At 36.2% G+C, this 22,657-nt stretch overlaps 1 protein-coding gene across 2 annotated transcripts in view; it reads left to right on the top strand.

The window, feature by feature from the left end:
- Window positions 1-22,657, top strand: part of MOSPD2 (motile sperm domain containing 2) — a 40,445-nt gene that overhangs the window by 8,955 nt on the left and 8,833 nt on the right. For both annotated transcript variants that reach the window (XM_006759064.2, XM_006759063.2), the window contains exons 2-9: window positions 4,051-4,206; window positions 5,834-5,920; window positions 7,572-7,726; window positions 11,618-11,678; window positions 13,064-13,102; window positions 16,970-17,094; window positions 20,050-20,226; window positions 20,807-20,919. In XM_006759064.2, the coding sequence (XP_006759127.1) occupies window positions 4,161-4,206; window positions 5,834-5,920; window positions 7,572-7,726; window positions 11,618-11,678; window positions 13,064-13,102; window positions 16,970-17,094; window positions 20,050-20,226; window positions 20,807-20,919 (803 nt within the window). In that variant the 5' untranslated portion in view covers window positions 4,051-4,160. The remainder of the gene's footprint in view (window positions 1-4,050; window positions 4,207-5,833; window positions 5,921-7,571; window positions 7,727-11,617; window positions 11,679-13,063; window positions 13,103-16,969; window positions 17,095-20,049; window positions 20,227-20,806; window positions 20,920-22,657) is intronic.

Raw genomic sequence — 22,657 nt, 5'->3', positions numbered from 1 at the left:
TCCAACCTCTCTCTCTATCCCCCCAGCTGGCAGGCTCCGATCACCTGATGGGGAACAGAACCCGGAGGTGCATGGCAGCAGATGTGGGCAACGCCAAGCCAAGGCGGTGCAAGCAAGCGGTGCCCATATCGCCCCGCAGGTCGCTCCACACACAGGGCGACCAGCAGTGGGGAGGCAGGGCCAGCAAGCAGGCAGGAACAGCCAACCTCTTGGTTTCTCCCCCACTGCCCCCCATCCCTGGCCGGCAGGCTCTGATCACCCAATGGGAACGGGGAACTGGGGGTGGGTGGTGGCAGACATTGGTGGCGGGGGCCAAGGCCAGCTGCTGGCAGCCGGGGAAGATGGGCCCTGATCACATTCAACACTGTCCATCCCAGGAAGTACCATATCTAGTACTTTCCATGACTTCCTCTAATCTTGAAAACCTACAATTTAATTGTGTGTGTGTGTGTGTGTGTGTGTGTGTACAGATAACTATATATGAGATATATTTGATGAAAGCCTAATATGCTAAGTGTCTGGTCATCAGTTCAATCAAAGTGTAATATGCTAATGACATGCTAAGTCCTCTCAACTGCTCGCTATGATGTGCATTGACCACCAGGGGCAAGCAGTTGACTGGTCGATCAGTCGCTATGACGAGCACTGACCACCAGGGAGCAGACGCTCCAACCGGTAGGTTAGCTTGCTGCTTGGGTCCGACCAATCTGGACTGAGTGAGATGGGCCAGACACACCCTGGAAACTTCCCACGGTTCCTCCCCGGTTGACCAACTTCCTGCATCCCACCCCAGCCCCGATCGTGCACCAGTGGGGTCCCTTGGCCAGGCCTAAGCCCTCTCACAATCCAGGACCCCTCAGGGGATATTGGAGAGCCCGTTTCAGCCCGATCCTGCAGGCCAGGCTGAGGGATCCCACTGGTGCACAAATTCGTGCACCGGGCCTCTAGTATATAACAGATTTTTAAAATCATAAGAGAATAATACAATGCCCAGCTTTATCACATTAAAGTTAATAAACTTAGATTAGATGTAAAACTTTCTGGAGAAAGAAAGACTACCAAAATTGTCTCTGAGAAGCCAAAAACGTAAATAGATCAGTGACTATTAAAGAAAATCAGTTTGTAGTCATAGGTCTCCATGATTCTCACTGCCTGCCACCATGAAGTCATCCACATACACATAAGGTGCAGGCAGTTTTTTTGTCCCAGGAATGCAGAGATGACTCATAGTCAGAAAATGCAGCAGAGGAATTTTATCACATTAACATCATGCTTCTCAATGAAATGTTTGAATAGATACAGTTCAGCAATCAAAGAAGATCAACATTGAAGTGTCTTTCATCTCTTGTGCCTCTTCACTCCCTTCTCTCCCCTCTTTAGATAACCATATTTGTATCTTTTTCATTTTTCTATATTTGTTTAAGCCAATACAAACATAGTATATTCATTAACAAAATTAATGAGGAAGATGTTTATTTCAATACAGAGAAACCAAACTGGGTTTAATTCAACTGTATGAAAGCAAACAAAACTTTTAGCAAACATGGAAAACTTTAAGTGTATCTTCTAAAAGCCTACAGTAAATGTCATGTTTAATTGTGAAACTTCAACATAACTCCCATAAAGTCAGGGAAAAGACATGATCTCCACTATTATTTTATAATTCCACAGTGTATAAAATGACCTAGTTATCAATATGGCATGAAAAATAGATGTGATGTTTGTCAGTCTATCATTATTGTCTCATGATAGCAACACAAAAATCTCTAAACTGTGTAATAATCTAACGGAAGAAACATGACATTTTCTTTTAAGGAAAAAATTATAAAATGTTATTAAAGAACATTGAAAGACCCATACCAGATCAGCAGACACGTGTATCATCTAAGATATTATATCTCTTACATATCCACATATGAATCTGGCTCCTCAGCCTGAATCAAAGATAGTGGTCATTGTAGTCTTCATTATCAGGATTTTCAGTCTTTTTAAGTCAATTTTATTTTAGAAACCCCCTAATGAAGCAGTAAATTTATTAATACTTGACCCTTGAGTATGTGTTTTCTAATGTTCTCTGTGATAAAAATCGGGAAGTATGCATCAAACACTTCTACATGCTTGAGTTGGCAGCTAAATTAGTCACTTTTTTATAAACCACCACTTTTATTTCAAAGAACAACTGGCAAGTAAATTGGTTATTCTGACTTGGGCATTGGGCAGAAATTTTCTTGAAAAATGAATGAAATCAGCCTGTAATTTCAAGGAAAACACTTCCTTGGTCCAGTGCAGAGGACTGTTCAGAAACCAAACTGGATGGTGCTTCTTCAGGGGTCAGGTACTTCCAGGGCTCTCTTGATACTAAACAGCATAAAGTGTTTTATATCCAACTCATGTTTATAAATTATAATTCAATAAAAGTTTTGTTTTGAATAGTGATAGGTTTTCAAATAACAGAGCTAAAAATATTTTCTAAGGTTTACCTACTGAAGAGCCATTCATTGTGTAGATCAATCAGAAAAATAGAGCCCAGATACTGAAAGCCATTTCCAAGGTGACATTCCAAAAATGCATGATTTATGGCTAAATCTTATATTTTATAGTGCTTTAAACTTCCAAGTACTTTCATATATACATTTTCATCTGATCCTCAAGCAACCCTGTGAGTACATAAAGCTTGAAGATAAGAAAATTGAGACTCAAAGAAGATAATTCTCTGAATGCACTTTGTATTTTCCTGCCCTTTTAGCTATTATCTCTGTGGGGTCTGAAATAAGTCCCAGAAAATGGAGGATATAGAATCTATGAAACCTGGCAACTAATAGATGCAAAAATAAAATGGAGATGAAGGAGCCAGAGAATTTTTCTGAAACTTCTTGTTTGGGGTCCTGGGAGGGTACCATTAACCGAGAAAATAAAAATAGAGAAGGAATAGATTCAGTCAAACAAATGTTTCCTGAATGCCTTTTCATCAGCGCTACTATAATCTGCTTTGGGGGATTTTTAGAATCGATAGACAGTGCTGTTACGGTCTCTATATGAAAAGTTAGGGCATGCATGCCAGTAACTGACTCAAGGGGAAAAGTGGTAAGTGCCTTAAAGCCTTAGTTCAAGTTCTGTAGCTGTTCATAGGTGGCAAGGAATGACTTCTGGGCTCTGGGAAAATTTTATGGAAGAGGAAGCATTTGAAAGGAGTCTTGAAGAATGGTAGAATTTGTTCATAGGTAGTTGTGTGGAGACCAGGAAACTTCAGGTACAGAAAAATAAAAGGATATGGAAGGAGGAATATCAGATATACAGGTTGGTAGGACTATCGCATGTGTGTAAACAGATAATGAGAAATTATTGAAAACAATTATTCCCAGGAAATGTTAACTGCTGCCTAATGTTCAGTTTTCTATTTTTTAAAAATACATTTTATTGCTTTTTTTACAGAGAGGAAGGGAGAGGGATAGAGAGTTAGAAACATCAATGAGAGAGAAACATCAATCAGCTGCCTCCTGCACACCCCCTACTGGGGATGTGCCCGCAAACAAGGTACATGCCCTTGACCGGAATCGAACCCGGGACCCTTCAGTCCGCAGGCCGACGCTCTATCCACTGAGACAAACCTGTCAGGGCTCTATTTTGTATTTAGTTAATTTATTTTAAAAGACACTAGCCAAACATGTCTTAAGTACAACTTAGTTCTTTACATATAAAACTTTTTCATTGACTAGGGTAAGGATTTCAAGTTCAGGTAACATAATTGATCTTCCTAGGTATTTGGTTTATAGTTTTAGAGAGTGTTGTGCAAAATATTGTACTATGGTCTTGTTTTTTAAATCTTTGGTGGTTTGTTTAAAGTAAACTTGTAGTCTTTAGATAACTATTGTCTTCACACTTAGAAATTCATTAATCCTTTAAGTAGCATTTTCATCTGAACTATATCCCTGTTCTATCTTCAAATAGCTTAGCTTTCTCTTCAGGCTCTTTCTATTCCTTTGGCATTAGTGTTTGTTATTCATTGCAGAATCTATCTGACATGGATGTTTATTTCTGTTTGTCCCCTAGATAAGCCAGATAAATATGATTCACGTGATGTTGAAAGGCTACAACAAGATGATAACTGGGTTGAAAGTTACTTATGTTGGAGACATGATGTTGTAGATGAAACATTGAAGATGATTGATGAGAGTTTTCAGTGGAGGAAAGAAATGGCTGTCAACGGTAAGCTGTTCAATTTAACCTTGGCAGTACTGTCCCCTGTACAAATGTTACTGGTTTACTTTTATGTAACAGTATATTTGCAAATATCCTTGGCAATCACCATCAACATCAGATTACAATGTATTACACAGTCCCACTAACACTTTGAAAGGAGTGTCATAAGACTTAAGTGTAGGGTGGATCATTCGAAAGGCAGTCAGGGCACCAAGGAGCAGAATTACACTGATTCTTCACTCACAGCAGTCTCATAATCTGTGCTTGTTTAATTCAGTATTATTAAACAATAGCAAGACAGCATCTTCGCTCTCAGGCCCGGACATACGGAGATACTATTTGCCTGTTTCTCTCTGTTGTTGGCGTACGTCTTTATCCCCAGAGTTCCTTGTGCTAATAGGGGTTCTATATAGAATTAATGAATGGGGATCCCCAAAAAGCAAGCTTATCCTCAAGGATACCTTTGGCAGCCTTCTTTTAACTGCTTCATTTGAAGGCTCACTTCAAGATTAAAATTTTCTCCACAAACAAGAGTTTTAAAAATTAGAGGGGGGGGAGGTGGTTATAATAGCCTTCAAGTATAAAAAGGACTCATCTCAGGCAAGGTTACCCATTATGTCTCCTCTAAAAATTTACCAAGAAACTGGCATAACTGTTGGTTTTGATGGGGTATAAAGAAGGATTTTCTGACCTTAAGGATTATAAACTCTGCAGTGACTGAGTCTGAAGACTTATACAAAATAACCAACAAATAAATCCAGAGCAGACCCTCTCCCCACTCTTCACTGGTATAGAAGGAATCCTTCAGAAAGGAAATATTTTAAAAATAATAATTTGCTTGGAAATGTCAAAACTGTAGGTAATTTCAACAACAAACAGTGAAACATTTATAAATATAAATCTGATCTTTCTAAATCACTGAAGTACAGAATAAACTTTTAAACTTAGCAGTTTTTCTTACATAGAATTGCTTGTTTCTAGTTATAAACAGCAGATAGATGATAATAGGGAGAGGGGGAGGATATAGAAAGTTCTAGGTGAACTAGCAGTGAATGTAACACAAGCCTTGGCACTTGCCACCTTGCTCCATTGGTTAGCAGCCTCACTAGAGACTAAACAGGCCCCTTTTGTTCCTCCTGCTAAAGGAGCTAGCATTTTTTTGAAGTATTTTTCAATTGCCCCAAGATTATAAAATGTATTAAACTCTGCTGGATAGCAAACTCTGTAGAAAAAATTGTATTTTACGAAAGAAACCACAGTGATTTTTTTCATTAAATCTGAAGCTATCATGTGGCTATGTGCTGACATGTTCTCTTGAGATTGGCCAGTAGTGATACTATTTGTTTGCAAGTCTTTATGTGGAACACAGAACATGGAAATGTGTCTACATAAATAATGACTGATGTCAAAGGGCGATGGATGTGTTTCATTTCTTTCATCTATGCTTTTATGTAGTTTGTTTACTTAGTAAGAAACACCATTTTTATTGCAATTCTATCCAGATGTTTGAATAAGCTTTATCTTTTCTTTTTTCTATGGGAACTACTATAGAACTTTAACCTTTACATTGCGAGTTTTCTTTTTTAAAAGGTGCCTAAGTTACAATTACTCATCAAAGTTTATCACTTTTTAGATCTGACTGAAGCCTCTATTCCCAAATGGTTACTGGAAATTGGTGGTATTTATCTCCATGGTTATGACAAAGAAGGCAACAAGTTGTGTGCGTATATTTAACTTATGTACTGGTTTTTCAAGACTTTGAGATGTATGTATCTCTCCCAACAGAATTAGTAAGAGGCGGCACTTTCTCTATTTGTAAGTTTCCTGTAACTGGAGATTGTTAGGGCCATCTTGACTGAGCATCAGATACTTAGTAGTTATACTGCTGTTTGCATTATAATAAAACGGACAGCAAAGGCAAATGCTACATCCTCTACCACAGCCAGAATTATGTAATTCAGAGTCATTATCTTCTTTGTAATTTGACTGTGATAGTAAAATTCAACCTAGTATTTTTACAGGAAAACTTCTTGGATGGTCCCTAATGGTTAATAAATGGACTTTTTTCAAGTTTCCCAATCTGCCCCTCTAGCTGCTTCTTCTGTGGTAGCAGGAAGAACAGTGGCGCTCATCCCTGCTGTCCCAAGGACTCTCTTCCCTCCCCCTAGCCCAAAATCCAGCTTGGTTTAGTACGAAGGCTAAGCCTAGGCAGGAGTGTCAGAACCCCATCCCAAGCAGAGTCTGTAATTTGCTCGCCCTCTGTGGTGTGTGGTCTATTCTTGTTGGAACAGTTCAGTACTCTCTTTGCATTTTCCTCCTATTACTGGCTCCTCCTTCTTGGTCTTTCTCATTTCTCCCTTCCCACCCTCCCTTAAATTTGCTTCCCTGGCTTCATTCCTTCCTTGACCTTTTTTACTTTCCAGCTGATACAGTCTCTGCGGGTGATCTCAAGTACCGTGACAGCCTCAGCTTCCTTCCCCTCCCCAAACAGCGGCAAGCCCACAGCATCCCAGGCCACGTGCACATACCTCACTGACCGACCGGTGCCACCAGATTGATTGCCGGTTCAGCTGCTCTCAACACAACACACAGCTGAACATCTGTGTCCCACCCCCTGCTCTGTCTCTGTACTGCCCAGCTCAGGCTAACAAACATACGCCAGAGCTTCAGGGAACCCCTCTCCATTTCACCAGTACTTCTCAGTTTAGTCCCTCACTGCCCCCTTCTCCCTAATCCCTTCCCAGGGCATCACCTGTTGGGTTTCCTTCTCTACCCCTTCCTTTCTCCCCTCTGTGCTGCTGCCTGAGATATGTTGTCAATAGGAAAATCAAAAACGCCTTAGCATTTCATTCAGGGTCCTTCACACCCACTCTGTCTATTTAGCTTCTCCTCTCACCACTCATCACTTGTTTTCTCAGCCGCCACCACTCTGGACTCTTTGCCACACTCCGCCCACATGCAGGACACAGGCTCACACTTGCATAGTGCCTCTGTAGGGCTTTTCCTCTGGAAGAACATTTTCTCTAGTGCTTGATAGAACCAATGGCTTTTTTTGGTTAAGCATGGTGAAGAGTACTCTTAGGTTATTACCAAATATTGTTTGTTCACCTGTATTTTCTTCACCCCTCACTTACTAGTGAAGTTTACTTACTTCTTAAGGGGATGGGAAAAAATAGTTTCCTTCCTGCTACTCTTCCTTAAGGTTCCCAAGTGTGCATTAGTTCTCATTTTAAAAAAGGAAGAGATATTTTTAATCTAAGAAATAAAATGAATTATAAGTGGAAAATGAAAAGGGATAGAATGATATATGTATAAAATAATATAAAGCCATAAACAATTTTCTTACTTTTTATCTAATGTTCTCCTCAAAGTGTGGATCAGGGTGAAGTATCATGTAAAAGACCATAAAACCATATTGGACAAAAAGAAGCTTATCGCATTCTGGTTGGAACGTTACGCTAAAAGAGAAAATGGAAAACCTATCACAGTGATGTTTGACCTGTCAGAAACTGGAATTAATAGCATAGTAAGCACTTTTTAAAATTCTAAGTGATTGTTTATCATGGTGTGCTCCCTCTCTCCTATCCTCTCTGCCATCCCCCCCAACAAAATATTGCTATAAAATTGAGCTAACCAGGTTATGTTGGGGATTTATTTTTTCCCCTGAATTGTGAGTGAAGTCAAATATAGAATACAATTTGCAAGAAATAAATTTGCTTCAGTGTTTGGCATTGAAACTGTAGATTTCCCAGAAATGTTCCTTGTCTGATACACAGGATATAAATGTAGGATGTGGTAGCTGGCAGGGTAATGAGTAGATGTGGTAACAGTGAACTTTTCTATCAAAGCTCTTATCCTACAGCACCTAACCCTGTGCCTGGCACAGCATAATGCACTCAGTAAACACTGAGGAAAGTGACATCTGCTCTGTTGTACCATTAGATTCATACTGTGTTTTAATGTTAATTTATAAATAAGGTTTATTTGCATGATATTTAAATATTTAAATGATTATTGTTTTAAAATACTTGAATCGTAGTAAATTATTTTTATATATGACCCTAATAACTCATGAAGGATTTAAGTTGGTTTATAAAGACGTATACAGAATTACAAGGCAAGAAATTTAAAGAAGTATTTGTTAGAGTTGGACCAGTAACGTCTGCTCTGTTGTACCATTAGATTCACACCTGAGTTTTGCACATACAGCACTTTTGTGATTTTGGTTGGGGTCCTTTGTTTGCTTGTTTGGATTTTTTGTTTGTTTGGTTTGGTTAGCTTTGGAAAACAGTTTTCTCCAGGTGATTTTCCCAACCTTAAAAAATAAGTAAAAGCTACCAGTCCTTATTTTGGGCCTTTGTGACCTTAGTGCAGGGGTGGGCAAACTTTTTGACTCGAGGGCCACAATGGGTTCTTAAACTGGACCGGAGGGCCGGAACAAAAGCATGGATGGAGTGTTTGTGTGAACTAATATAAATTCAAAGTAAACATCATTACATAAAAGGGTACGGTCTTTTTTTTCAATAGTTTTATTCATTTCAAATGGGTGGATCTGTAGTTTGCCCACAGCTGCCTTAGTGGTAACTACAAACCCTTCAGCAGGGATGGTGATCCATTAGCAAATTTATTAGAACGGATGTCTCTTAAATTCACACCGTGGCTAATTCTGGTAGCAGTGAAGTGTCATTTGCACACCTGCCTAGGGCAGTGTTAAAACCTTTTTGAAAATCCACTTGACAAAGTATGTTAAGAATCTTAAAGTGTTCACATTCATATTCTTTGCCTGGTAACTAACTTCTGGAAATCTATTCTAAAAAAAGAATCCTGAATACAGAAAAAGTATTATGCATCAAAATGTTTTTTTCAGAGTATCATTTAAAATAATGAAAAATTAGCCCTAGCCGGTTTGGCTAAGTGGATAGAGCATCAGCCTGCAGACTGAAGGGTCCCAGGTTCGATTCTGGTCAAGGGCATGTACCCTGGTTGCAGGCACATCCCCAGTAGGGGGTGTGCAGGAGGCGGCTGATCAATGTTTCTCTCTCATCGATGTTTCTAACTCTCTATCCTTCTCCCTTCCTCTTTGTGAAAAAAGCAATAAAATATATTTTTAAAAATAATAATAATAATGAAAAATTAGAAAAATGTATACATCAACACGGTGAAATGGTAAATTGTGGTTTACTCATTTATGGAGTATGTATAATGGTATTTATAAATAATTTGCAATAATATTGGAAAATACCCTTTTTCAATGAAAATGACAACAGGATTATATCACAGTGAAACCTAGCCCTCAAAAAGTAAACCTTAGACATTTTAAAAGAAAACAACAACATATAAACAAAATACATACTAGAGAGAACCACTAGAGAGAAGTAGAGGTGAGTAGAGATGGGTGGTGGAACCACAGACTTTTTTTTCCCCCATCTTGCTTTATATTTAAAGAGTTCATTGTCCTGGATTTTTTTCAGTGTAGTTTTGTGTCAGTGAGTTTTAGATTACAGAGTACATTGTTTTATGCCCAAAATCTAAATCAAAATGCCTAGGTAAATAATATTTCATAAAAATAAATCATGATTCTGTTATCTTTCATATGCAATAATTTTCTAAGTATTAACCCAGAATAATGAAAAGTAAATGTAAATATTTTTTATTGCCAAATATAGGGGCAAAGAATTGAACTGTCTGATTTTTTTCCAAGCTACAAAAGATATGCTATCTCATTATCTTTAATTTATAAATAAGGTTTATTTTGCATGACTAAATACTTAAATAATTATTGATTTAAAATACTTGAATCGTAGTAAATTATTTTTATATATGACCCTAATAACTCATGAAGGATTTAAGTTGGTTTATAAAGATGTATACAGAATTACAAGGCAAGAAATTTAAAGAATTATTTGTTAGACTTGGGCCCGTAATTTGGCTCTAAGCTTTCAGCTACCTACCTGAAAGAAATGGAATCATTTAAATTCAGAGATTATACTTTAAAGCCAGTGTCATAGGAAAAGTATATGCATTCCTGATACTTAAAGTAGAGAGAAAAGTCTTTCATGAGTCCTCAAAGGGAGGGCATTTTACAAGATAATGAATAGCGTCCTTGAAAACATCCTCCCAGAATGTAGACCAATCATTTTATAGAGCTTTTTTATGTAGTACCCACTAATATATGTACACCAGTGGCATCCTATCAAATCCACATGAACTAACAGTAACTTGGGATTTTATAAGCAAGGCCATTCAATTACAGAAAAGATGAAAACAAGAATATTGGATAAAGAGTTTTTAGGCAAAGTCTCTGAGGGGCACAGATCATATACTAGGTAACCAAATTTATATATAAGGAGTTATTGAGATCTTTCTTTAACCCTTGACTACAAATTATTAAGCTCTCTGCACAGTGGGTATAATGATTAGTTATAAAGGTGTTACTACATAGTAGGATTTATCCCATAATAAATGCTTAAGATAGGTAAGGATGCATACTTTACAGTTTACTGGAGTTAAAGATGCTGCAACTCACCTTCTAGGAACAACTTAATAGACTCTCATTTCCAGGACAGCTCACCTTTCAGAATTGATGGCTTTAAGTTTGCCTGATTATATGTAGCTTTCATCCTATAGTCCTTACAAGAAGGCTGGTCAGGATTAGTAAGTCAGTGTATGGCCATGGAATAACATGTAATGAAATGATCCATATGAATAGTAATCCTAATAACCAAATTTCATGTTACTGTGTTCAATGCAGTGGAGCCAACCAGATAACTATGCTTATAAAGGCTTGTAGAAATGGAAGTTAAAGAACAATACTTGAATATAAACTGAGAAATTCTAATTCTCATTCTAGATCTCTAAATAAGAGGAAAGAAGCTACAAGTAAAATAGATACAGCAGGCCAATATGATAAGATTAATTGTGGAATAAAAGATTAATAAAATGTTTTATTCAAGCTATTATGAAGTATAGAAATTAGCTTTAAAATCAAATATTGCAGAATTTATATACATATGTTTTATTATCCCAAATGGTCAGGTTATAAATTTTATACATGTTTCATTAATTCTTTAATTATTCAGCAGATTTTTTAGAGTTTCTCTATGGGGATTGCTTTTAGCTCCATTTTATAATTCCATGCTATCTTTGCAGCCTGAGATATCTAATTAGTTTGAGGTAACATGAATGATGTTTAAGCTTCTGATTTCTTTAGCTTAGTTTTAGGACTGATTATTATAAATAGCTTAATGACTTAAGACCCTTATCCTTGGGAATCTATATATTTATACATAAGCTTATTTTTAAAGAATTTAATAATTGTCTCATTTGTATTTAATAATTTATCACTTTTAGAAATATGCAGTTTAAAATTCTCTAATGTGGATAGTCTTAAAGATTTAAATGTATAATCTTTTTTTAGGACATGGATTTTGTGCGCTTTATCATCAACTGCTTTAAGGTTTATTACCCTAAATACCTCTGTAAGTAACTTACTCCTTTATAAACATACTAGAGGCCCGTGCACTGGTGGGGTTCCTCGGCCTGGCCTGCAGGGATCGGGCCGAAACCGACTCTGACATCCCCCAAGGGGTCCAGGATTGCGAGAGGGCACAGGCCAGGATAAGGGACCCCACCGGTGCCCAATCGGGACTACGGGAGGGCTGCAGGGCATGTCTGGCCCATCTTGCCCAGTCCCTATTGCCGGACCCCAGCAGCAAGCTAACCTACCAATCGGAGCATCTGCCCCCTGGTGGTCAGTGCACATCATAGCGACTGGTCGAACGGTCAGGTACTTAGCATATTAGGCTTTTATTATATGGGATGAAATGTAGAAACTGTAAACAATGTCTGAAAATTATAGAGCTTTATATTATAGACTTTAATAGCTGAACACTGTTTTCTGATGAAGAGCTTAAATGTGTTCATAGAAGTTTAAGCACATATTGTAATAGGCACAGGGGGAAATTTTCATAAATAATCATGTCCTTTAGAGTTAGTTTTAAGAGTTTAAGTTCTAAGCTGTACATATGGCATTCTATAACATACATACACACACACAGGTACATAAAAACATACACTTATTTCAAAGATTAACCCATTTTTACTAATCTTTCAATTCAGAAATCCTTTAAAATATTTTTTATATTGACCTTGGCTGGGTAGCTCAGTTGATTAGAGCATCATCCCAGTATGCCAAGGTTGTTGATTCAGTCAGGGCACATATAAGAATCAACCAATGAATGCATAGGTGGAACAACAAATTGATATTTTCTCTCTCTCTCCCTCTTTCCACTCCTCTCTCTAAAAATCAATTTCAAATACAAGAAAATATTTATTATATGGAATGTCCTACATACAAGAAACAGATAAATAATATTGATAAAGTGGACTCTGTCATAAGCAATATTCATAGGTAAAGTACATTGTGTTACTAATTGCTATTTACAAATTGTCATTGAGAAAACAACTATAGTGTATTGCATTTGAATCTGATGTTGAAACTGTTTTAAAGTTCAATGGATTTCAACAGTAATATGACATGCCATATCCAGACTCCATTTACCCACTTAACAATTTTCTTTTGTACCTTTATGCAAACAACAAAAACAATAAACAAAAGGCCAAGCTACTTGCCAAAGGACAGTGATAATGCAGTGTTTATTTCCTACAAGCTATTCTCCTGGCTGGGCTCTTCACCATTTTGAGAAGTTAGTGTAGTTCTAGCCACTCACCCTTCACTGACTTAGAAATGAGTCAGCCAGCTCCGTTTTTTGTTACATTCATATCATTTTTTCTAGGTCAGATATATGTCATATTACTATAGTGGTACTAAGTCACATTCAATGAATTTTTTTTCATCTTTCAGCAAAAATAGTGATCTTCGATATGCCTTGGATAATGAACGGTGAGTATATTACCTATACTTTCTAAAACAGAATGTCTGATTTCCTTTTTTCTTTGCCAACTTAGCCACATTGCTATGGTTGTTCAAAAAATGTTTATATTGTGCTTGGTTTTTATTGGGGTTTCATTACTCTTAAGAGGCTAGATCTAAACCATTCAAAGGCTTTTCCAGAGCAAACAAGTCTAATTTTCTACCCCATAGGGTCACCCACTAGTCTTCTCTAAAACCAGCCTCAGGATAGTCAACCTGAGGTAAAACTATAGTCTGAAGCCTCAGTTTTTCTCCCACAGGTGGGGTATTTAATGAAACACAGGCCTTAGCTAGGTTTTCTCATGGGCTTCAGGTGTTGAGGAGGAAGGTGGGATGAATCTGAAATTTACTCCAAATCTCTGTAGTCACATATTCCTTCTGACAGTCATAATATATATATTTTAAGTTATTGGAAAACACTAGTTATCAAAAAACTTCTCACAAAGGAAAGCCCAGGTCCAAATGGCTTCACTGGTAAATTCTACCAAGCATAAAGAAGCAACACCAATCCTTTGTAAACTCTTACAAAAAAATAGAAGAGGGAACAATTCCCAATTCATTTTATGAGCAAGTATATATCCCTAATCACAAACATCACAGGAAAACTAGGCCAATATCTCATATGAATGAATATAGATGGACCAGTCCTCAATAAAGTACTAACAAACTGAATCTAGCAACCTATAAAAAGGATTATACACCATGACCAAGTGGGATTTATCTAAGGATAAATTCCGTGTTATCCAACTTATTAATAGGCTAAAAGAAAAAAACACACATGATCCTCTCAATAGACACAGGAAAAGCATTTGAAAACATTCAGTAGTCTCATGATAAACACACTCAAGAAACTAGGAATAGAAGGCACAAATCGTTGAAGCAACTGTGAAGTTAGGGGGACCACAGTAGTCCACACAGACTACACCCTCACTTCTGACACAAACTGTAAGGTCAAGGGGTTCCCCAAACCAGTCTCACTCAGGTTTACTAGAATGACTTATAGAACTCACTGAAAGAAGGTATACTCGCAGCTACAGTTTATTACAGGGAAAAGATTCAGATTAAAATTAGCAAAGGGAAGAAAAACAGAGTCGAATCCAGGGAAATACCAAATTTGGAGCAAGTCAGTTTCCAGCATCAATATGGGGCAGTACCCATGGAGTAATGCCACTCAGAAAATATTACCCAAACTTCAGTGCTCAGAGTTTTTATTGGGGTTTCATTACCTAGGCCAGACTGACTTAACCACAATGTTTACCCCAGTCTCCCCAGAGGTTTACTGATACTATGTGATGCAAAGCCCCCACTCTAAGTCATATTGTTCCTGTGTGACCCAAGGCCCCCAGACAAACAAAGACAGTCCTGTCAAGCATGAAGATTATCTCCCAGCAGCTAAAGGCATAGGCCAGACCTTTCTTTGAGTAAGGTTAAGTCTTCACTACACAGAAGAGAACATCCAGAGCCTGATCAAGGGCATCTATGTAAAACCTGCATCTGTGAAAACCCACAGCTAACATGGAGTAATACTAACAATATTTGCAGGTGACATAATTTTCTATATGCAAAATTGTAAGGAATACAAACACACAAAAACTTATTAGAGCTAATAAATGAGTTCAGCAAGGTGGCAGGATGCAAACTTAATACACAAAATCAATTGTATTTCTATATATTCGCAATGAATTATCCAAAAATGAAATTAAGAAAATTTCATTGATAATAGCATCACAAAGAATAAAATACTTAAAAATAAAATTAATAAGAGAAATTTAATACTTGTACACTGAAAACTACATAACACCACTGAAAGATATTAAAGACCTAGGCAAACATCTCTTATTTAAGGATTGGAAGACCTAATATTGTTAAGATGACGATACTTACTGAATTGATCCACAAATTTAATGCAGCCCTGGTCAAAATCCCAGCTGCCTTTTTTTAAAAGTAATTGACAAGCTTGTAAGAAGATATGTAAATGGCAATGAATACATGACAAGATGCTCAATATTAGTCCAATACATGACAAGATGCTCAATTTCAATAAAAAAAATTCAAGTCAAAATCAAATAAGATAGTACTTCATACCCACTAGGATGACTATAATCAAAGAGACAGATAGTAGCAAGTGTTGACAAGGATGTGGAAAAATTGGAACCCTCATACATTTCTGGTGAGAATGAAAAATGGCAGTTCCTCAAAGAAGTTAAACATAAAATTACCATATGGCCCAGCAATTTCACTCCTAGCTATATATCTTCAAGAGAAGTGAAACCATGTGCTCACACACAAACTTGTACACAAATGTTCATAGCCGCTTTACTCATAATAGTGAAAAGTGGAAACAGCCCAAATATTCATAACTGATGAAAGGATAAACAAGTGTTATATATCCATAAAATGGACAATTATTCAGTCATAAAAAGGAATCAAATACCTTTTAAATGCTATGTCATGGATGAACCTTAACAGTATGCTAAGTAAGTGAACAAAACCAGTAGAAAAAATACCATTGTATGATTCTATTTATATGAAATGTCTGAAATAGGCAAATCCATATAGACAGGAAGTAGATTAGTGTTTACCATGGAATGGGAGAAGACAAGACAAGGAGAGATTGATAAGTGAGAGTTTCTTTTTGGTGTGATGAAAATGTTCTAAAATTAGAGAGTGGTGATGGTTGTGCAACTCTGTGAATATACTAAAAACCATTGATGTGTATATTTTAAAAGGATAAATTTTATGGTATGTAAATTATATCTCAATAATTGTTCTAAACTAACAGATATAGCACTTTAGATAATTCAAGCAGTATAACTTTAAATATGTCAACACAAACTTTTTAGATAGAAATGAAAATGTAAATGTTATATAAAATATTTTAAGCACAATTAGCCAAAGTAAAAATAGAATTTTCTGAACTACTATATTCAGCATTTATTATGCGGTTTTATTTCTTTTTCTTATTTTCTCTTTTTTATTGAATTTATTGGCTTGACATTAGTTAATAAAATTATATAGGTTTCAGGTGTATGATTCTGTAACATCATCTGTACATTGTATTATGTATTCACCACCCCAAGTCAAGGCTCCTTCCATTATTATACTGTTTTATTTCTTGATTTAAATTGATGCTTTTGCAAATTTAATGCAGGATTCCTCTTTTAATTTCTTTAAAATGTGTCTGGAATGTCACAATGGAAAGAAGCTTTAAAAAATTAAGTATTTACAGAATGGCATGACAGAACAGATTATAATTATTAAACAGCTGGGTTTGATAACAGTTATTCTTGCAGATTCTGTCAATTCCTCACAATTACATAGATTGGAGGACTTGAGAGAAAGGCAGAGAAGGTTAGGGTTAGAATGGAAATCTGGGTCCAGCTCACACCCATTATGAGGTGGCCTACTTCTCTTCCTGACTTCCCATTTCAGAAAGTTTTTCAGACTGGGAGTTTTATCAGGAACGTAAGGCAAATGACTCTTCCCATAATATTGTGCAGTTATTCCCTGAATCAGTGCTGTTTGATTTAGTGTCTGGAAATCTTAGTAGTTGGGATTATTGATGGATTTGTGCAGAGGCCAAAACTCTGATGAGTGTATTTGAGAACATTAGAGTAATTGAATTTTGAATCTTTATGGACCATTGAAATCTGTAAGGGACAGTCATAGTGTAAATACCTATAGGAATTAGACAATGTTAAGTATCATGCCATGGAAATATACATATTAACAAATTTTAGCCTAACCTATTTTCAGAAGACCTGAGTTAGCATCTACAGTAAAATTAATTGAGATAGAGAATGAAAAGAATTTAATTAAGTAACTTTTTTTCTTCAGCTGCTTTCAAAATTGTGAAATCCTGGCTCGGTCCAGAAGCAGTGAGTTTGTTGAAGTTTACAAATAAACATGAAGTCCAAGACTATGTCAGTGTAGAATACCTGCCTTCCCACATGGGTGGAACTGTAAGTATAGTACTTGAAACTTGTTCCTAAAATAAGACTGGGTCATGGCACATTAGCCTGTAATCTTTCCTCAAGGAAAAAGGAAAAGCAGTGTCATAATATCCAAAGGAAGATCATAGATTCACCAAAATAATAAGCAGTGTTACATTTTTGTAAGTTTTCAAGTTGTTAGATTGCTATTTTTGAATGGGTCTGAACTGAAAAGTATTCAGTAAAAATGTATTCAGTATTCAGAAACAAGTACTCGGTAAAAGTCTTTCTGCTGCTATCTCAGTCACCCGGTGCCCTTCCCCAGTTCCATTATTTCTTATACTTATTTTCAGGGATCTGTATTGCCTATATAAGCAACTGTAGAATATATGTATAAGCAAATATAGTACATATGTAATTCTTCCTTCTTCCCCTCTCTTTTAAACAAGTAGTATATTTATACACTACTGTGCATCCTGCTTTTTTCTTTACATGTCTCAGAGCTAATTTCAAATCAATATGTGACAAGCTGTCTTACTCTAATTCCTGACTGCAAAATATTCCAGTATCTAGAGATGAACCATAAATTATTTAATTAATAACCATTAGGTGTTAGTTTCTTTTTGATGTGTCTTTAGTTTGTTTCCATTTGTTTACTATTGAACAATCGTTTTTGTTTAAAAGATAAAGTAGCCCAGCCAGCATAGCTCAGTGGTTGAGCATCGACCTATGAACTAGGAGGTCAACAGTTTGATTCCCAGTCAGGACATATGCCTGGGTTGCAGGCTTGGTCCCCAGTGGGGGTGCGTGCAAGAGGCAGCCAACAATGATTCTCTCTCATCATTGATGTTTCTATCTATCTCTCCCTTTCCTTTCCTCTCAGAAATCAATAAAAAAATATTAAAAATAAATAAAAGATAATGTATACTATCAAGATTTTTTGCAAATGATTTTACTATTTACAAATAAGAGATCAGGAGTAATTAGGTATGTGTTAAATTCTTAATACCACATAATAATGAAACATATTGTGATAATGACTTTATTTATAAACTGTAAAGCCTGTAGAAATGGTATGCCTTGGGTTAACTTGATTGACAATATTTCTATTTGATTTTTATAATCTTTGTATACTGCCTTCCTGGCAAAATTGTATTCAACCAGAACCAAGGGGATAGCAAGATGAAAAGTTTTGGTATGTCCGTGTTTGTTTTCTTTGATTAAAAAAACTTGAACTAATATTTTTAATTTGAAGTTTGATGCTTTCCTATTCTGGGATTTCATATTTCATATTTTAACCTAGAAAAACCAGACTATGGTTCATTTCAAGTACAACCCTTAGTTAAAATGGTGATTTTATTGATTTGACATTTTTTAACATTTGCCCACAGAATTGTATCTTAAAATTAATACCATTTAGTAAAATTTATTTTTCTTTTTAGAGGTATAAAAGGTTATTTTATTTCCCATTCTCTGATGTTAGTGGTATATTTCTTCAAGTTGTAGTCAAAATTGTAGTTAGGACTACTAATATTTTTACATTTTTTTGTCTTCAAAAAGTAATACACATTTTTTAACAGAAAAGAATACCAAAGACTGAAAAGTATAACAGTACAGTGAAAAGTATGTCTTCCTCCAAGTTTCTCTCCTCTGGAGATATTGTATCCATTATACTATTTTACATAATGGTCACATGTTATATGTATTCTGTTGTGGGTTTTTTTTAATATTTTTATTTATTTCAGAGAGAAAGGGAGAAGGAGAGAGAGATAAAAATATCAATGATGAGAGAATCATTGATTGGCTGCCTCCTGCATGCTCCCCACTGGGGATTGAGCCCACAACGTGGGCATGTGCCCTTGACCAGAATCGAACCTGGGACCTTTCAGTCCGCAGGCCGACGCTCCATCCACTGAGCCAAAGAAGCTAGGGTTGTTGTGGAGTTTTTACATCATTTATTTTTAGGTTATACCATATTGATTCATAGAGGTGTACCTGACTCATTGACTATTGCAGGATATTCCATTGTGTGAATATAACATATTTACTCAGTTCTCTTTTGAAGGTACATTACTTATTTTCTAATCTTTTGCCATTACTAATAGTGCTGCAGTGACTATCCTTGTAAATAATTTTTCATGAGCAGGTGCGGCAGTATATATAGAAGATAAACTCCAGGAAATAACATTAGGTCAATGGGTATATTTAGTGTTTAATTTTTATAGCTGTTGCCAATTTGCTCTGAAGAGATTGTGGTCATTTACCAATAATGTGTGAGAACATTTGAGCCACATTTCTGACAATACCACATATATTGTTTTTGCCAGTTTCGGCTGAAAAATATTTCATTATAGTTTTAATTTGCATTTCTTTTATTGTCAGTGATGCTGAGCATGTTTTAATGACTTAAAAGGCAGCCTTCATTATTTTTCTGTGAACTGTATTATTCCTTTATTCCTTGTTCTCTTGGGTTATTCTTTCCCTGTTTACTTGTATGTATTAATAAAAGCTGTTTTTTGATTCTATGTGTGGTGTACATTTTCCCTGTTTGTGGCCCTTTTTAAAAAGTTTTATTTTAGTGTGCTCAATTTTTATCAATATTTGCATGCCTTCTTATTTTTTGTGCTATGCTTAGAAAGGCTATTCCTGCTTAGTTTTTTTTTTTATCCTCTTGTGTGTTGCTCTGGAGCTTATATGGTTTTAAAAAATAAATACACACACAGACTTGCAGACACACTTAATCTTTCATCCATCTGAAATTCTTTTTGGTGTAAAGTGTGAGCTAAAGATCCCGTTTGCTTATTTTACAGATGGCTGGCCAATTGTCTCACACCACTGATTACTTTTTCTTTTTCTGGTTTGTTTTAAATTTCACTGTCTGATTCAGTCTATTTCCTTGGCCAAATGAATGGCTTTCACCTTTACTAAGAGAATTCTTTTTCTACCCACCCTTTAGCAAGCTGATCCAAAATTCTTTTCTTCTAGGATCCTTTCAAGTATAGCTATCCACCACTAGTAGATGATGACTTCCAGACACCATTGTGCGAAAATGGGCCTATTGCCAGTGAGGATGAAGCTTCGAGTAAGGAAGATACAGAAAGTGATGGCAAAGACATCTTGGAAACAATTTTTGGTGAAGAACAAACAGCTCTTCTGAAAAAGGTAATTTTAATAATAAGATGAAATTAAGTCAAAAGCTGTGGCCTAGCCCAATTCTAATAGCTTGCTATGTGATTTTGGATAAGTCACAACTTTCTGTCCTTCTGCATCTTTGTATGTACAAAGAAAGAAGGATGGGATGGGGTGATTCCATACTTTTGTATAAAAATTGGCAAAATGTACTTGATGGTGTTATCTAAAATATTTTTATTTATCTGAAATAAAATTAAAACTTTAACTTCTTGATCTACTTCGTCTTTTTGTTTCATATTTTAGAAAGCACTTACTTGTCATCTTATAATCAAGGGCTTGATAAATACATTATAATTTAAAATAAATCCAAAGACTCTTAAGGGAGGGACCATGTTATATTTTCTATAATCACATTTATAGTAGGCACTCAATTGTATGTTAATGTACCATTAATATATATTAATTATATAATTTAGGTATAAAGCTACATTAAGGATTATAATTTGCATTGAGTCAATATAATGTTTACTTTTTGACCTATTGACCTGCCCAACCGTCAAGTATGAAACTAAATTTCTTGATCTTTTCTTTATATTTTTTTAATCTTTAGATTAACCTAACTGAATCTACTTCCAAAGCAGAAGAAAATGAAAAAGTTGATTCCAAGACTAAAGCTTTCAAAAAACCATTGAGTGTATTTAAAGGGCCCTTATTACACATCAGGTAATAATGGAAGATTTTATTAGCTATGCTTTCATAACATATTTTGATGATCTTCAGGGAACTGCAATGTAAGAAAACTTCTATACTATTTTTGAAACTGGCGAAATACAAAATTAAGGGTTATCTGAAGACCTTGGTTTCCAGACATAATGGATAGTTTTAGCTACCTTTTTATTATGTTCCATTCTGTGTGTTTAAAATCCCCTCATATCCTCATATCAGGTAATATGTTCCTCATATCAGGTAATAAGAGTGCATATTCATATATTAACAGTAAATCTGAATGAAATGTATTTTTCTCATTGTTCGATACTGTTAGACTTTGCACAAGTTCAAAGATTCCAGAAACAACATTGAAATGTAGGTGTTTATCCATTTGACCTTCCAAAAGCTAAAGCTGAACCAGAAAAATAGTTTTTTTTAAAATATATTTTATTGAGTTTTTACAGAGAGGAAAGGAGAGTGATAGAGAGTTAGAAACATCGATGAGAGAGAAACATCGACCAGCTGCCTCCTGCACAATCCCCACTGGAGATGTGCCCGCAACCCAGGTACATGCCCTTGACCGGAATCGAACCTGGGACCTTTCAGTCCGCAGGCCGACTCTATCTCCACTGAGCCAAACCAGTTTCGGCAGAAAAATAGTTTTATTAAAGCTAAATTTCAGCCCATCTCTTGTTTCTAGGTTGTGCAATTCAAAAGATTCAGGATTGTTTCTTTATCTTTATGTAGAGACCTCTTTCTCTCTAATGATGCTTCTTGGTTGGTAAATCTATTTAGCCTTATATTAATGTTGCTATACCATCTTTCTTTAGTGATAACCTAATACATTATTTTCTATGCCTTTACTTGAAACCTTTCAATGTAATTGCTTTAGTTATGTCTGTTATGAACAATGCAGCCAAAGTTTTAAAAAATTGAATCTGAGATTTTCAAACTGACAAGATTAGTTTGTTTACACGTATTATGACTACTATTATATTTGGATTTGTCATGTCTGTATGTATGTGAGAGAAACAGAAACACACGTGAATGTTCAGTTTACCATGTTTTTTCTTTGCCACTTTACCTCTTTGAAGTTTGTTTCCCATTTTTCTCTCTACTGGTTTGGAAGTTACTCCGTTTTTGTTCACTAGAGGCCTGTCAAAACCATAGGTTATAAATATTTACATTTATATTTGTAATATCAAGGCTTATAAATATCACTAGAGGCCCGATGCACAAAATTTGTGCAAGGGGCTTGGCCCTGATAGCCACGGCGGCTTGCCTCGGCCCTCACAGCCCTGGCTTCATCCGGAAGGTCGTTTGGCTGTCCGGTCTAATTAGCATATTATGCTTTTATTATTATAGATGGTATGACCGGAAGAGCTCATTAGGGAGAAAGCCTAAGTGGGACTTGGGTCTCTGCCATTACCTGCCTCTGTCCCAGGAAAGTCACAGGACTTCCACATAAACCCAAGGACTCAGCCTATGTCTGCCTCCCTAGAGCTTCTCACAATTTCTGTGCTGGTTTCTGAGAGCAGTTCTCAGATCCAAAACCTTCTGTCTTTTCTGTGGCATACTTCAGTTTGAGTCCGAAAAGGAAACCAACAGCCCTGATCATTTACCGTCTTATCCAAAGCTGGGCAAAGCCCTACTGGGAGAGCACTTCCTTAAAAATGTATGTTCTCGCCCTAACCGGTTTGGCTCAGTGGATAGAGCATCGGCCTGCGGACTGAAGGGTCCCAGGTTCGATTCC

Source organism: Myotis davidii, unplaced genomic scaffold (assembly GCF_000327345.1).
Source record: "Myotis davidii unplaced genomic scaffold, ASM32734v1 scaffold216, whole genome shotgun sequence".
Classification (NCBI taxonomy): Eukaryota; Metazoa; Chordata; class Mammalia; order Chiroptera; family Vespertilionidae; genus Myotis; species Myotis davidii.
The sequence above is the reverse complement of the archived record's forward strand: the minus strand, read 5'-3'. Positions and strand labels throughout refer to the sequence as shown.